This window comes from Geosmithia morbida (assembly GCF_012550715.1).
Source record: "Geosmithia morbida isolate 1262 chromosome Unknown scaffold_14, whole genome shotgun sequence".
NCBI lineage: Eukaryota > Fungi > Ascomycota > Sordariomycetes > Hypocreales > Bionectriaceae > Geosmithia > Geosmithia morbida.
In genome coordinates, this window is record NW_023336201.1 from 45,832 (window position 1) to 60,997 (window position 15,166).

At 50.4% G+C, this 15,166-nt stretch overlaps 5 protein-coding genes across 5 annotated transcripts; 3 read left to right on the plus strand and 2 right to left on the minus strand.

The window, feature by feature from the left end:
- Positions 1–745: 745 nt before the first annotated feature.
- On the minus strand, positions 746–1,582 carry GMORB2_2618 (uncharacterized protein; the record flags this gene model as incomplete). Its single annotated transcript, XM_035464597.1, has 3 exons — positions 746–962; positions 1,071–1,343; positions 1,434–1,582. 3 exons carry the CDS (start codon positions 1,580–1,582, stop codon positions 746–748), a joined length of 639 nt encoding a protein of 212 aa, XP_035319267.1.
- A 4,452-nt stretch (positions 1,583–6,034) lies between these two features.
- Positions 6,035–6,617, plus strand: GMORB2_2619 (mitochondrial inner membrane protease subunit 1; the record flags this gene model as incomplete). The annotated part of the gene is made up of 2 exons (XM_035464598.1): positions 6,035–6,367; positions 6,441–6,617. 2 exons carry the CDS (start codon positions 6,035–6,037, stop codon positions 6,615–6,617), a joined length of 510 nt encoding a protein of 169 aa, XP_035319268.1.
- An 837-nt stretch (positions 6,618–7,454) lies between these two features.
- Positions 7,455–9,607, minus strand: GMORB2_2620 (vacuolar protein 8; the record flags this gene model as incomplete). The annotated part of the gene is made up of 7 exons (XM_035464599.1): positions 7,455–7,786; positions 7,862–8,611; positions 8,687–8,932; positions 9,009–9,122; positions 9,227–9,347; positions 9,416–9,501; positions 9,580–9,607. 7 exons carry the CDS (start codon positions 9,605–9,607, stop codon positions 7,455–7,457), a joined length of 1,677 nt encoding a protein of 558 aa, XP_035319269.1.
- Positions 9,608–11,696: 2,089 nt separating this feature from the next.
- GMORB2_2621 (uncharacterized protein) lies at positions 11,697–12,220 on the plus strand (the record flags this gene model as incomplete). The annotated part of the gene is made up of 2 exons (XM_035464600.1): positions 11,697–11,881; positions 11,935–12,220. The coding sequence occupies 2 exons, from the start codon at positions 11,697–11,699 to the stop codon at positions 12,218–12,220; spliced, it is 471 nt and encodes a 156-aa protein (XP_035319270.1).
- Positions 12,221–12,230: 10 nt separating this feature from the next.
- GMORB2_2622 (uncharacterized protein) lies at positions 12,231–13,580 on the plus strand (the record flags this gene model as incomplete). The annotated part of the gene is made up of 4 exons (XM_035464601.1): positions 12,231–12,353; positions 12,470–12,593; positions 12,724–12,873; positions 12,937–13,580. The coding sequence occupies 4 exons, from the start codon at positions 12,231–12,233 to the stop codon at positions 13,578–13,580; spliced, it is 1,041 nt and encodes a 346-aa protein (XP_035319271.1).
- Positions 13,581–15,166: the final 1,586 nt, after the last annotated feature.

The following is a 15,166-nucleotide window of genomic DNA, read 5'->3' on the forward strand; positions in this document are numbered from 1 at the left end:
AGTTGACAACAATGAGGTAACTATATGGATCTAAGTCCAGGTCATGAGGAATGAGGAAAATGTCGGATCTTGCGAAGAAAAGAGGAGATTTAACAAGGGAAGAGAGATAATCTCAAGGGCAGTCAGCGCCATAAGAAGAGATGTTCGAGTGTTTATCGACAGCCAAATATTGCTGGGAGAAAGGTTCCTCTAACGCCGAATGTGTGTGATCGAAATATTCTCACTCTTCTTCAAATTGTATGTACTATATATATTAAAAGATCATAACAGAATGTGGTATCAACAAGATTGCCGCCTGAGAAAATCAAAACGCCAACCGTGTGCGCCGCGTTAGTGCCCCTTCCTTTTGTGTCCTCGTAAACCTGACCCGGCACAGGCGTGGCCGTTATTTACCTGTACTCATGGAAACCCTCGCTAGTATGTAACAGATGCCTTGAATCCCTTCACCTCCTTTCTTATCCATTAACCCTGAATTCATCATTGCCTGTCCTACCTCTCCGGGTCCGTGAAATACCGTGCTGCATCCCGGGGCCAGGATGCAATCGTCCTGCCGAGCTCATCACGGCCCAGCATCACGGGATTTCCACCAAATGGCACGCTGGTGATGGGTCGATTGAAACGTATAATGGGGCCCCCGTCAATCGTTATACCGATATAATCTACGTCTCTCATGGTATCTTTCGAGATATCTCCGAGCTCGTTCTCATCGTCGACCTGAATCGTGTTTCTAGTACACAAGAGGGGGTTAGCCAACATGGACGAGGTGGAGCAGGGCCCTTAAGACAGGGACAGCGACAGCATACACTTGACTGATGGGGGGTCCAGCATTGGGGTCACCAGAACTAGCTGTGCTTGTCGAGGCGGCCCTCATCTTCTTGATCTTGGTCTTGGTGCCTAGGTGGAACAGGTGGAGGAAGCCTGCAATGACAAGAACGGGTGTTCCGAGTGCAAGCGCCCAGGGCCTAGATAGAGATGTTAGTCTGCTTTCATGGACTTGATAACGGCATATGTTTGATATCAAGGAATAGGGAATAGGATCCAGGTGGGGGGAGGGGGAGCGGTCAACGTACGGATGAGCGCTGTTCCTCAGCTGATGGATCATGGAAAGGATGATGCCAATCATGGCAATGAGCGAGCCCACCTGGATCATCATGAAGGATGACCAGTAGAGAGAAATCAGGTCCTCTCCGTCACAAAACTGGAGCGCCATGAGGGAGTAAACCTCCATGACGACAATGACGGTCGAAACAACAATGCAGCCAAGACACAGCAGCATGTACATGCGTATCGTCTTTGACCTTTTCTTGGGATTGTCTTTCAGTCGATCGGCAGCGGTTTGAGCCCTGAATTCGAAACAAACAAGCGGACCCGGTCAGTCAGCCAATTCCATGGAGAGTGAGGAGGGTAAAATCAGGATCGTGAAATCAACGTACTTTGTAAAAGACCACGAGGCAAGAAACAGCACGAATAGGTTTGCGATAAACATGGTCCAGTAGATGACCTTGAACTGCCACCTGACCATGTGAGAAGCAAACTGGGCATACTTCTTGCACAGCTCCGGGTCGGGTTCAGAGTACGCCATGATGCAAAAGCAATGTCCCGAGACGGGAAACACTAAGAGATGGAGAGCACCGGTGAAAAGGAGAAATCCAGATAGAAGACGATGGGTTATTTGGCAGAAGAGGTAACAGATAACTAGTCAATATTGATAAGAAGCGTATCGAGATCTCGCCGCTCTCTTGTTTTGGTCAAAGCCGGAAATAATGTATATCCAAGGCAGTGAAATAGTGAAGACAACAAGAGATGAGAAACAGTCGAGCGATGGAGAGCGGACGAAGGTATTATAGGTAGATCCCGGGACATAGACAGGGCGAACGGGAACAGTGCCCCCATTACAACCCAATATCATAGCATAACCAAGCGTCACCCCTCCCTTGTCCCTGTCTCTTGTCCTCATCCTGTGAAACGAAAACTTATGATGAAAAGACATAGCTAGTACAACCCCACGCCCCCCTTTTCTTTTTTAGTCATGATGGATAAAGGAGCCCTACCGCGAACAAATTATAATCCATACTCTCAATAAGCACACCCCAGGCTATGATTAGTCTCCCCCCCCCTACTTTCCGCGGTCGCTGCCCGAGAGATCCGCCCTTACTGGGACCCCCCTTCCCCCCTCCCCGCCCATCTCTCCTAGCTTTACCTGTAAGCTTCGCCCGCTGGCCCGGTACTTGATAATAGATCATAACTCCGTAGTATAATAGTCAGTATAGACATACTCGTCAACTCACAAACTTGGTAAGAGTCAGAGACATGTGGCTTGGCAGTGGCACACTTGGCAGTAGCACTTGGCAGTAGCACTTGGCAGATGGAGCCGGCCAGTTATCAGGAAACCTTCATTAGTGTGTCCCCGTCCCGGCAGTGCTTGAACTTTGTAGAAAAGAAGTAGAAGATGGGGGGCGATATCAACTATGACTCCATTTGAAACATGTACTCCCGTTGTAGAGATCCAGTACAACTATACAAACTATACAGGTATGTATAATGTGCTTGACTGTCAGATTCGTACCCGGGAGCCTTTTTTCCTTTTTCGGCCACGCTTGACGAATCCCGCCTGTCCACTAACCCCGGCCCGTGATAGATGACGGAAATGAGATTGGGCCCTGAGCATCGGGCACCGGCATAATGTTTATCTTTCCACTCATTTCTTCTTTCTTCTCTTTCTTTTCTTTTTCTCCCTTGTTTCATCCCATGCACGAATTGACACCATCTTAAAATAAAATAAAAATCAACGTGCTGTCGGGCTTTGGCAACATGTGAGATACGTATACGCCAATCCCACCATACATCGAACCAATGGATTCTATAATCTTCTATTTGGGAACAAGAGGCGAACTACCAAGAGTACCTGCGCGCACTTGGTAGCTTAGATCGCCGTCCGGCTAGTCACCCCATTGGCCCCTATCTCCCAAATGGGCACCCCGGCACTCGTTGATATGCAATGCACTGCGGTGGGATCGCCCTGTGGCTTGGTCTTCAAGAAGTGAAAAAGGGCACGACATGGCCTATAAGTTAAAATTAGAGAGAGCGAGCGTGTGCCGTCTTCGACCAAACGCAAGCCGGCACGGTCTATGGATGGCAAATCAGGTCCGGTACCCTCCCTCCCTGTCTTTGTGTTGCACACCCTCATGTATGTTGATGGAGTCAAAGCCCAGCATGGTACACACACCCCTCCTTGCGTTTGGTCCCTTGTTGGCAGCACGCAAGCAAGCAAGCAGCTGAGCCTCATTGCGCGCACTGGCACACACCAGACACATGTCTCTCTCACCTTTCCCAAGAGGAAAGCGCGTGTTTCGCCCTTGGTCTGAAATCTCAACGGTGAGTCTCTTCTGTTGCTCTTGAATCATGGCTTGTCGATCCACGCCCCCCCTCTCCCCCCCCTCTTGAGGCTGTGCAAAACATGAAGGGGAAGAAAAAGAGATGACATACAAACAGGCTCGTCTTACTTGAACCTTGTAGGAACGGTGCCACACCTTGGTAATATAGCGTACGACGCAAGTCTTCGTATGGGTGCCGGGATGGAGGGCCACTTGGTGTACTTGTCCCTTCTCCCATCTCCATGGAGCCACCAAACTGCCAGGGTCTTATGGTTATAATTAAGCTACTCTTGACTACGACGTATTGACTGTCAGGCTTCCTACTGTGAATGTGAGACAACCAAACTCCACCAGTGTTGCGATGGACGGGGCTAACCTTGTATGGAGAGGCCTCATCCACCAGACTACGAGTACGGAGTACGTATACGACTTATTATCTCCCAACCCGCTCCACTATGGGGCAGTGCCGCACACATGCAACTTCATCCCGTCAAGGGAAAAAGAAAGCACCCAAACATTAGCAATCACGGGCCAACCATTCGACTCAACATTTGGGCCTCCGGGTAGCTCTCGCGGAATGATAAAGAGGAAGGAGAAAATCAAAAGGAAAGAACAAGATTGCGGCGACAGCTTGTTTTTTTTCTTTCATTCTTTCAATTATTATCTTTTCTTCTATTTTACCCTTTTTTTCCCTTTCACTTGTTTCATTACTCTCACCTCACCCTGTCCATTCCCTTGACGGGAACGTTTAGAATTGGCGTTTTCCCGCATGGCCAAGCCATGGCCGCATTGCAAGTTGCCATTAGCTGCACACACGTGCCTTTGTATTGGCGTCCGTCTAACCTTCAGCACTGCAGGTTATGTTCCACAGTATACGCTTCGGAATCCAACAGATGGTGTGCGTGGTAGTCCTACTCTATTGCCTGGGCTGTGCAACATGATGCCTTCGGGTAAGTTCGGAAGCGTCCTACTCTTTCGACCACGTCGTATCTACTCGTACATTTGTATAAATCGGCTCTGAATTGCCAATCGCCAGCGGGTGAAATACTCGTACATGTAAGTCGATGTTGACCTCACATAGACGAATGATATGTAGCAAAAGGTACCCGCCCATCAGTTCCCTCGATCTTCGGCACTGTGTGTAATGTTGTCATGGCTACAGAAAGCGCCAATCACATGGCGAGATTTTGACTCGTGGCTGAACTTCCCTTGAGAAAGATATGTTCAAGGCTTACGCCTTAGATAACGGACTTGTACAATGACCCTGGGTAGAATGTCTCAGAGTCTTGTGTTCAGATTGAGCTCTGTAACACTCGAAGATGTCCGTACATGTGCAGAGGGGGAGTAACACACGCTCTCCTTCTCTTAAAAGGTTCAACCTCAGGCCTCTCTCGCTCTTTTCTTCTCTTCTCTTTGCGCTGACAAGAGACAGCATGTGTATCTATCTACAGGCACTCTTCTACGGGTTTACTCATATGCAAAAGAGAAAAGTGACAGCTCCACCACGAAACCATGAAGCAGGGGTAGGCGCTAGGGGATAAGATCTAATCGCACTCAGGAAATCTCAGCGTATATCAACCACCGACTGATGGGAAATGAGGTTATCCTCTCAATCGAGATGCGATATACATCGTGCGAGCAGTCAGTATCGTCACCTAATCGGGGCATGGCACACATTCATTTCAAGCTCTGGGGCCAAGAGCGTGAACGCGGCCCGTGGCCATGGGGCGACTTGATGATAGTATCATCGGATTATTAGATTTCCTTGGCATCCCCGAGGTAGACCGTAGCTATGATGGACTGTATACTCGTAGATGCCAAGCATAACAATATCAGACGCACCCCACACACACCCTGACGCCGTCGTCGACTAGTCGTAGCGCTCCCCTTCATACATGTAGCTACTAAAACTCCATACAGTCGTCTCAAATGACTACCCAGCAGGACTTGTTCGGTGCCTCGATGCTATGTTTACCGAACAATGCCACCTCTGACCGGTGCTTTTTTTCCGAACAAAAGATCATTGCAGGCTTCTCCACAGATCGCCGTGCCAAGAAGATGGGGAGGAAGGTTTGAAGAGGAGAAGAGATGGGGAAGGATGATGACGAAAAGAGGCTGGATGATGGTGAAGCAAGAGCAAGAAAACAGGAGGCAAGATACCAGAATCCGTTTACGTTAATGCACGTCTAAGTCACACATGCACCTACAATTACGCCTTTCAAACCAATACTAGTAGCGGTCAAAGTGACCAAACACTATAAAATCTATCAGATGTTCTATTTCCAGTTACTTTATTTATATACCTCCCCTCAGTAAGTACAACACATTTTCCTTTTTTTTTAAAAAAAAAAAAACATTTAAAATGATACTGTACGAGTATGAACACGTACATGCTGGTTGCAAAAAAAAAAAAATATCAACCATGTGATACCGGGTAAGCGCGCTGTCCGTGAAGTGTCCCAAACAGGCTAGTCCAATTCCCAGTTTCAACTTCATTGCCAACTTCAACCACCTCATCACCAAAAACCTCATCAACCCATCTCATCCGACGTAATGCGACATTGTACATAGCCACCACATCCATTCACAACAAACACAACCGCCTTAACCGGCTCATCCACTGCACTCCTAGGAGTCTGAACCACCCGTGGCGACGAAAAATGATCTCCCACCTAGCAGCCCACCCCCTCCGCATACCAGTCTCAACCCTCAAGCTCCTCGCAGCATGTCATTACTTCTGGACCCAACACTACCAATGGGCTGACACGCAGGGCCCCTCCATGGTTCCCACCTTTAGCGTGAGCGGCGACAGCGTCCTTGTCGACTTGACGCACGCTCGCAATCGGCGAGGTCAGTTGCGCGTGGGCGACTTGGTGGTGTACCGGATCCCGATATCTCCTGATGCCAACGGGATGAAGCGCATCATCGGCATGCCGGGGGACTATGTTGTCGCTGGGACACCGGGGGAGAGGGGGGAGGAGAGCATGCTCCAGGTACGTTACTAGCCTCCGCCCCCTCTCTTCCCTGACAACTGTCAGGGTAGAACGAGTGCTGATAATTGTCCAGGTCCCTGAAGGACATTGTTGGATCGTAGGAGATAATCTGGCTGCGTCGAGGGACTCGAGAATGTTTGGCCCTTTACCGCTCGCTCTCATCCAGGGCAAAGTCACCGCCAAGGTTTTCCCCTGGGCTGAGCGTACCTGGTTCCAGAATGCCATGCAACCCGTGAGGATAGACGGCTAAGCCCACTGCTCTTTTCAATTCTCCTTTACCTTTTCCCTTACGTCCTATATATGCAGCTTCACTCGTGCTAGCCTTGCTACATCATATTATGTATATTAATCCACACATGTTCCGCATGTAAAAAACAAGTAGCAAGTCTTGTCTCTGCCAGCGTATCACCACCGTGACCGTCTAATTACATGCTGTATGTCTGTCTTCCCTACGAAACTTGGTATTGTCCACTTCAGCTACTACACGCCACTACCCCTCTCTCCGAAGACACATTCGGTACTAGTAATTCCATCGGCTAAAATCGCGTTCCTCCCATCAACTGATCATGCTTTGTACAAAGTGAAAATGGAAATGAAAAAGAATAAAAGATAAGAGACGTAGAGGAAAGAAAAGGAAGGAAAGAAAAGGAATGTTCGAGAATCGAAAGGAAAGTAGATGTTGTTGGGCAGTTGTGCCAGGGCACACAAGTCCTTCTCTCATCCTGTCCGTCTTCTTGCAGTGGTATATGTCGAGTCGCCAATGGTACTACTAGTAGTAGCAGTAGTGACCATCTTGTTCGACCCCGGGAATGACATAGTTGACGGGACGTGAAAGGAGTTCTTGAACGTCTGAGCTGTCAAATCCTTTGAAAACGCCGCAACACCGTCCATTTCCCATGCCACTCAACTCCATCCGTAACAGGAAATTCGCTACAACAAATGGGAAAGAAGGAAAAAAAGAGAGGAGAAAAAAGGATGGAGGAGAGAAGAGGAGAAGAAGGGGAGGGAATATGAGGGGAAGAGAGAGGGTATGTGTGCACTACAGGGCTCATAGTTGATCAGTATGAGGCGAGGTCGATCATGTCCATCAGCCCTCAATGTGCGTCTTATTTCCGCTCTGGCCCAGGAGCTCCAGGCACCGCTGGGCCAAGTTGACAACCTCTCCCTCATCCTCCTCGTCCATGGCGGGCTCCGTGTCTACCTGTCGGTTGGCAATGGTTCGGATGTGCTCAATGACATCATCAGCTTTGCCTATGAGGCTGATCAGAGTCTTGTCTTCCGACTCAAAGAGCTGAAGGAGAGTCCAGACAGCAATGTGCTGGAACGTGGCGTCGCCTGATTGTAGGAACCGCTCCAGGTATCCGTGGATGCCCTGGTTGGGCTCGTCCCAGTTCTGGACGAAGACGGAATAGTCGCCAACTATAATTTATCTATGTTAGAAGCCTTCAATAATGCTGGTAGATGTAGCAATCACAGAAGTAGAGCGTCACTTACCCTTTGACGAGAGATTGCCGAGGGCAGCGGCACTGTTACCTTGAACCTCAATGCTCTCAGAGTGCGTGAGGGGAATCAGGACATCGCAGACACCCAAGTTCAGCAAGTGAGACTTGAGGTCATCGCTTAGAGCTAGGACGGCAATGGCAGCCGTCATCTCTGACTGCACCGTGACGGGGACGTCTAGCACTAGCTGCTTGCACTTTTGAACGGCGCCAGCGTCGAGAACGAGGGCCTTGTTGCGGTCGGAGCTTGCGGCGAGGTTTCGGAGGGTCGATATGGCGTGACACTGGATCTCTTCATTGTCGGTCGATCCGAGAAGGTCGACGAGCGGCTTCAGAAAGTTGGCCTCGATGATGGGGGACTCGTTCAGAGGGTGGATGGAGATGTTGCGGATGCAGGCAACGGCCGAGAGGATGAGTGGGAGGTACGAGGACTGGAGGAGTCGGAGGAGAGGCTGCAGGCCGTTGGCGCGCACAATGTCTAGCTGGTATTTCTCGTCCGAGGCCAGGTTTCGGAGAGCTAGAGCGGCCTGGCACTGGACCTTGGGAGACGACGAGTCCATGAGGTGGACTAGAGACTGGACAAGCTTGGGTTCGGTCGAAGCGAGTTTCCTCCGGTTGTTCGCGTCGACGGCGATATTACTCAGAGCAGTCGTGCAGTAGTACTGGACATCGACGTCGGCAGAAGAAAGAAGCTGGACGAGAACAGGGATGGCGCCAGCGTTGACCAGCTGCTGGCGGTTCTCATCTGTACGTCTGTGTCAGTACGGAGTCCGAGGTAATAGCAAAGAAATGCATGCGTCGTTAAAAGGGCAAGACTTACCAGAATGCGTCATGTTGAGCAGTGCGCCAGTGGCATTCCGCTGGACACGCATATCGCGGGATTTGGCCAGCCGGGTGAGAGGACCAAGGGCGCCAGATCGAGCAATCTTGGCTTTGTTCTCTTCGTGGGTTGCAAGGTTGGTGATGCAGCCAACGGCATTGCACTGAACTTCGACATTGGGCGACAGCATCTGTCGGATTAGGGGTGTCAGGCCTCCTAGTTGGACGATGAGGACCTTGTTCTCGGCTAGACAAGGGCGGGTATTGAATGTCAGCATGCGCAGAAAAGAGATCGGGCGGCTTGTTGGGATTCTGTGTCTTACTGTTGACAGCCAAGTTGCCCAGGGCTGCACTTGCCGCTCTTTGGACCTCGATGTCTGGGCTCTGGAGGAGGAACAGGATGGGCTCTAATGTGTCCCTGTCGACTTCGCGTACATCTGCAGTATATAAAGTCAGTTCGTGTCTATGCTTTGGGGAGCCATCAGCTATTCAAGGCTGCGTGGGTACATGTCCGTGAGCAGCCAAGGGTATGGCTACGCACCTCTTTCTGTGATTTCGGCAAAGGTGAGACTGGCACTGCGTTGCAAGTCGATATTCTCGGAAAAGACCAAGGTACTGAGGGCACGAAGAGGCTCGCCGCAAAAGAAGTCTGTCTCGCCCCGCTGTATCGTGATGATGGTAAGTCTCCGACGTCAGAGGGTAGGTAGAGAGGGGGCGTGCTATTACATACATTCTCGAGATATTGGAGCAGGTCAGCTACAGCTTCCCTCTCGCTGTCGGCAAGAACCGGTTCGTAAAGGCCATCACGGCTCTGGCCTGAAAGTATGAGTTAGCAATGATCGTGAAAACTAGCGCAGGCAAGCAAAAGGCTGCAAGGGCGGTGGGATGACGGACCTCTGCAGCAAGAGTTGCAGATACCCATGGCAGAAGTGGAAGAGGCCTAGAGCCTCTCAAATGTATATGAGGGTAGACTGGTCGTGAATGTTTTGCAATACTGCAGCGGTCCGGGACAGTATGACGGTGAAAGCGGTACTAAGACGCGGGTTGAGCTTGTTGTTTTTTTCGGTAGCTCCCACAAGATGAACCCAGGAAGGGTTCCGACAAGGCTGCAGCGGTTGATTACAAAGAATCAAGAATACGTTCCAATATCTGGGCTGCAGAGGTGACGATGCACAGATGAATGGCGTTGTCGCGACAATGGCGATGTCGTGGCCGTGGGGGGGTTGGCGGGTGTGTTGGTGTTTTGGTGTCGGGAATGTACCGGGATGCAGTTGGAGGAGGTTGAGGTGACGACGAGCCACAGCGACTCCCGCCTTTAGGTCGGAAGCTTGGCAGGAAAACGTGAAGGTTTCGATGGTTGCTTGGGAACATGCCTACTAACATTTAATGGATAGGGGGGGCCCTGTAATATTTTTTTCCACTATGGAGTACAGGGGGCATCACCGGGCGCAGTGGGTGGGTACGTCTATGGGCAGGCACCTGACTGGACCTATAAATTCGTATTGTGTGCAATCTATGGATTGGACATACACGTATGGACAGGTATTATAGGACTATGACACCTGTAATAGCTCCCCTGTACCCCTTGTAAAGCTCCCATCTCCACAAGATGTCTGCTGAGGTAGTCCAATGATCTAATTCTTATTCGTAGGGATTTCGCTATCACCCTCGACGCGCTGTCGCTGCCCTGTTTTTGCCTCGGACTCTATCCGTACTCTACTCCGTACTCCGTAGAGTTTGACCTTATCATGAGGATGACTAACAATCAGATTGGTACGAGGCAAGTGATGATACTACTAGTAGTAAGCCTATGGTCATATCGACAGCCATGGCGAGCTTATCCGTCAACAAAAAAGACGTATCTGATGGCGCAAATTTCATATGGGCATTTCCATGTGTTTGTTGTTGCTGCTGCTGCTGTTGTTGTTGTTGTTGCTCTTGCTGTGTTGGATTGTGGCCCATATGGCTAGATAGACTACTCTGTGAATCTGGGCCCGTGTTTCAAGTCTCATGAACTGCACCCATGTGATATGATGTACCACCACCATCATGACGTATCGCCTCACCCCCGATTACTAGGGGAGATACCGAGAGGTGAGCTTGCCTGTCTATTGATAATATGTGTACGCAGAAACTTGCCGTCAGATAACGAGTAAGGGAAGTCATGCAGTTTACAACTCAATATTCCTTTACCACAGATTGAGGTCTCCGATTCTTGCAGACTGCTGCTACCTGACATTTGATCAGCGCGTAGAGCATCCCAAGAGGAAACATGTACCGGCGATCTCGTTTCGCAGAGGGCAGCCAAGGCGCAGTGTAGGACCTCGTGATGAAAGGAACTCTTTCAGCTTAGGCGCTTATAGATAAGATATTACATGTAAAGAACACCGCCTGCAGCAACAATCCCATGCTCGTAGTATTGGTTGGTTTATGTCCATCTGTCAATTCTTGTCAACCGAGCTACGTCGTCGTATTGTACGAGTAATATTATATTGCTGCTGCTGCTGCTGCTGCTGCTAGGCAAGATATTCTTATAGGACACTTTTCAAACAAGTAAAGGACTGGTACTGGTAGTAATATTAGGTAGTGATACTAGGTAGTATTAGTACGAATGCTAGATGCAAATGGTAGATGCAAATTGTAAATGTAATACTTATTGCACCAATACCCGCCAATCATGCTGTAGCGGTTGACCCCCCCCCCCCCCTCCATCATGCTCATTTACCTACAGAGGGGGAGAAAGAGAGAGCGAGAGCAGGGTTGTCGCTACGTGCAATAATATTATCAATACGGAGTAATCTGTGCTATGGTAGCAGTAAGTGTGTATTCATCCTTTGCTCCTCCAGTCACCATCATATCCCCCTCGCACCCTCGCATATCACCAAGGTTGCCGACAGCTTCTTCCCTCTAAAGCTCATTACTGGCGGTACTTCCCCCCACCCCACCGTGTACTGGCATCCAAGGTTTCGACGGACAGACGGACGCGGGAACACCTAACAGAACAACAAGTAATGGAAGAGGATCCCGCGGCTGCTAGCGGCCACCAACTGGACGCCGCCGCCACAAATACTACCACGGCTTCATTGTACCCCGCCGACGACGCCCATAATGGCCACGACAAGCAGCGACAGCAGCAGCACGCAGAATACGACGACGACGACGACGACGAAGATGAGCAGCAGCAGCAGCAGTCACAGTACAGCAAGACTAAAGGGAATTTCCAACCATCTTCTGCAACCGACGACCTAGAATCAATAACTACACAGCAATATCTTGCGCAACAAACGGAACCGTCGTTGTTGTCGGGTGGTGCCGCTGGACCGGAATTCAACAAGCTGAGGCCAGTGGAAGAAGGAACTGGAGGAGGGGACGATTCACCACAACCACCGGCTCCGGATCCAGCGACCGGCCAACACCAAGTAGGGCAGTCTTCAAACGTTATTACCACAACTCCGCCTGTCTCGACCATAACCGTCAACTCTCCCGTCCCTCGCTTCGTCGCTCCCTCATCATATCTACGCCCAAGACCAATTAATACTACCGCAATGGCGACCGCGCCAGATCAGCAACAGCAGCAGCAGCAGCAGCAGCAGCAACCCGTCATGCCACCACCGCCACCGACCACCACTTTAATGCCGGTACATGACAAGGACGAGATTCAAGGTCTTGTGCGTGCATTTTATACCCTTCCACCATCGTTGCATGACCCTGACCCCCACCCTCCCCGTTTGCATGGGTTGCTTCATGTCCCTGCAGTGTCGCTAACCGGCCGTCTTACGCTCAGAACAATATTCGAGAGTTCCTCAAGGTCCGCTGCGGTTACGACGTCTTCCCCCTCTCTTTCCGTCTTGTCGTCCTCGACAATGATCTTTTGATAAAAAAGAGTCTCAACATTCTTATCCAGAACGGTAGGTCGCAAGCCCTTCCTACCCACAACTTATCGACACTCGAGGGTACACAAGGGAAAAAGGAAAATCGGCAACTCGGGTGAAAGAAAGCCTTCTCTTGTCTGCCGCAATTACTGACATCTCTCGGAAGCCATTGTTTCTGCGCCACTATGGGACTCGCGTACCTCGCGATTCGCCGGCATCTTGACGGCCACCGATTACCTAAATGTCATTCAGTATTACTGCCAGTTCCCTGACGAAATGGGCAAGCTGGACCAGTTTCGCCTAAGAAGCCTCCGTGGTATGTTGCACCACCCGACCTCCCAGGCTTGACGATGCCGTTGCGCTGACGGTATATGTGCAGACATTGAAAGGGCCATCGGGGCCCTCCCCATCGAGACGGTGTCTGTAAATCCCACACTTCCACTCTTCGGCGCTATTACGCGTATGCTGGGTACGCGAGCACGACGTATCCCCCTGGTCGATATCGATGACGAGACGGGCCGCGAGTGGGTGGTGTCTGTCATAACCCAGTACCGCATCCTGAAGTTCATTGCCGTCAATAACGAGCACAACACGATGCAGCTGCGCAAGACGGTCCGCGAGCTCGGCATGGGCACCTTCTCGAATATCGCCACCACCACAATGGAATCCACGGTCCTCGACGCCGTCCGCCTGATGGTCCAACGTAACATAAGCAGCGTGCCCGTTGTCGACGAGAGCAACCGTCTCCTCAACGTCTTCGAATCAGTGGACATCATACCTTGCATCAAGGGCGGCACATATGAGGAGCTCGACAACACCGTCGGCGACGCCCTATGCAAGCGACCCGACGACAGCCCGGGGATATACACGTGCTCAGAGAATGATCGCGTTCAGGCCATCTTCGACACTATTCGCAAGAGTCGCGTGCACAGGCTGATCGTAGTCGATGACGACAATAAGCTGCGAGGCATCATATCCTTGTCGGACATATTAAACTACATTCTCCTGGCCAAGGTGGAGTGAGGCAGAGGAGAGCTGAAAGCACATACTTTTATGAGGTACGACATGGACAAAGAACGAATGCCGACGGCTGTAAAATGCCGTTGGGAGCCATGTGCTCTTGGCCACCTATACACACATACACGCAAAGCGCCAAGCCAAGCGACGCTGTGACGCATCATGAAACTGGGAGAGAATAAGGCCCGGGAACGGCATGATATCTGCATAACGAGAGCAGTTCAAGGAGCACTTCTTCTGTTCTCCGAGGTAGGGTATCGAGCCACAAGATTTGGGCGTCTTCATGAATTTGCTATTGCTCGATCATAGGCACAGATAGGGGCAAGATCACCTTCTCTGCTTGCGCGGAAATACAGGAGACGAAATTCGTTGGCAAGGTATTACATGCACTACATTGGAGCCGCCACCCTTGAAGAAGACGCACACCGCCACTATCTGCTACCATCTTCTATACATTTAGTACTACGATCTACAACAATATATCACTGTATTCGTCATGTTCCGCCCTTTTCTATTCGTCGCGCTTGATTTTGATACCATGGCCTGTGTAACTCTGAACCCGATGTCAGGAGTGTGTCCAACGGAATATGGGTATCACGGTGAACCTGATGAAAGCAATACGTTTGTCAACTACCCCTATATTCCAAGCGCCAAGTAGTACGAAAAACGAGTCAATAAACACTGCTTCTCCCAGTAAGCATAACTGACCTCTTTATGATGATATACAGAGAATCACGTTCATGTGACAGTCTCTCGTGCGTGCCATTTGGTCCTTCCAGTTCAAACAGCATATGCAGAGCGCAACGCAACTGCCAAAGAAGAAAAGATGCAGACCGAGCACAACCTGTCAATAGTCCAGTCGCATCACAGTTACCTTCCCTTCCATCTATAGAGCACTGCAGCCCTTTCAGCCTGCTTATGGCACGCATGATTTCCTCCATCAACTAGTAGTAATCAGCAAGACTGATATATTCTTTCTCTACCGAAGCTCTATCTCTATACTGAGCTCACTAACGAATAGATCATAAGAACGGCGCTCTCCAAATATCTGACTGGGAGACTACTGCAGCGTCGCAGTCGATGGCTGCCGATATCATCCGCCGTGTCAGGATGCGCACGACAAGTAACGAGAACCTAGGTGTCCTCGTGGATGCAGAAGACATCCAAGACAGAACCACATCCGTACAGGAGTATAACAGAGTTGCAAAGGAGGTGTGCAGTCTGGATGGGATCTGTCCATTTTCGAATCAGCTAACATCTGCGACGTAGTACGGCGTGGGCATGTTGAGAGATGATGGGTTCAAGCCCCAAAAGCAGGTGAGGAGGTGCTTAGTACATAAAGACACGAGTTCTGACAAGTAAGGATAGAGAGCACTGTCGAACCACAATTCGAACAAGCGGAGGAATTGGCTTGCCCGAATCTTGCGTCCTTCTGCAATTTCCACGTCTGCCCAGTCCCACGCGCGCGACTCGGTGCCCATGACGGTAAGGCACCGCCGCAGCATCTCAGAGCTCGCCCAGAACATGATTCCGACATATCGAGATACAGTCCAGTTCTTCAGCCCGGGAGAGATTGTGCGAATATGCGGAAA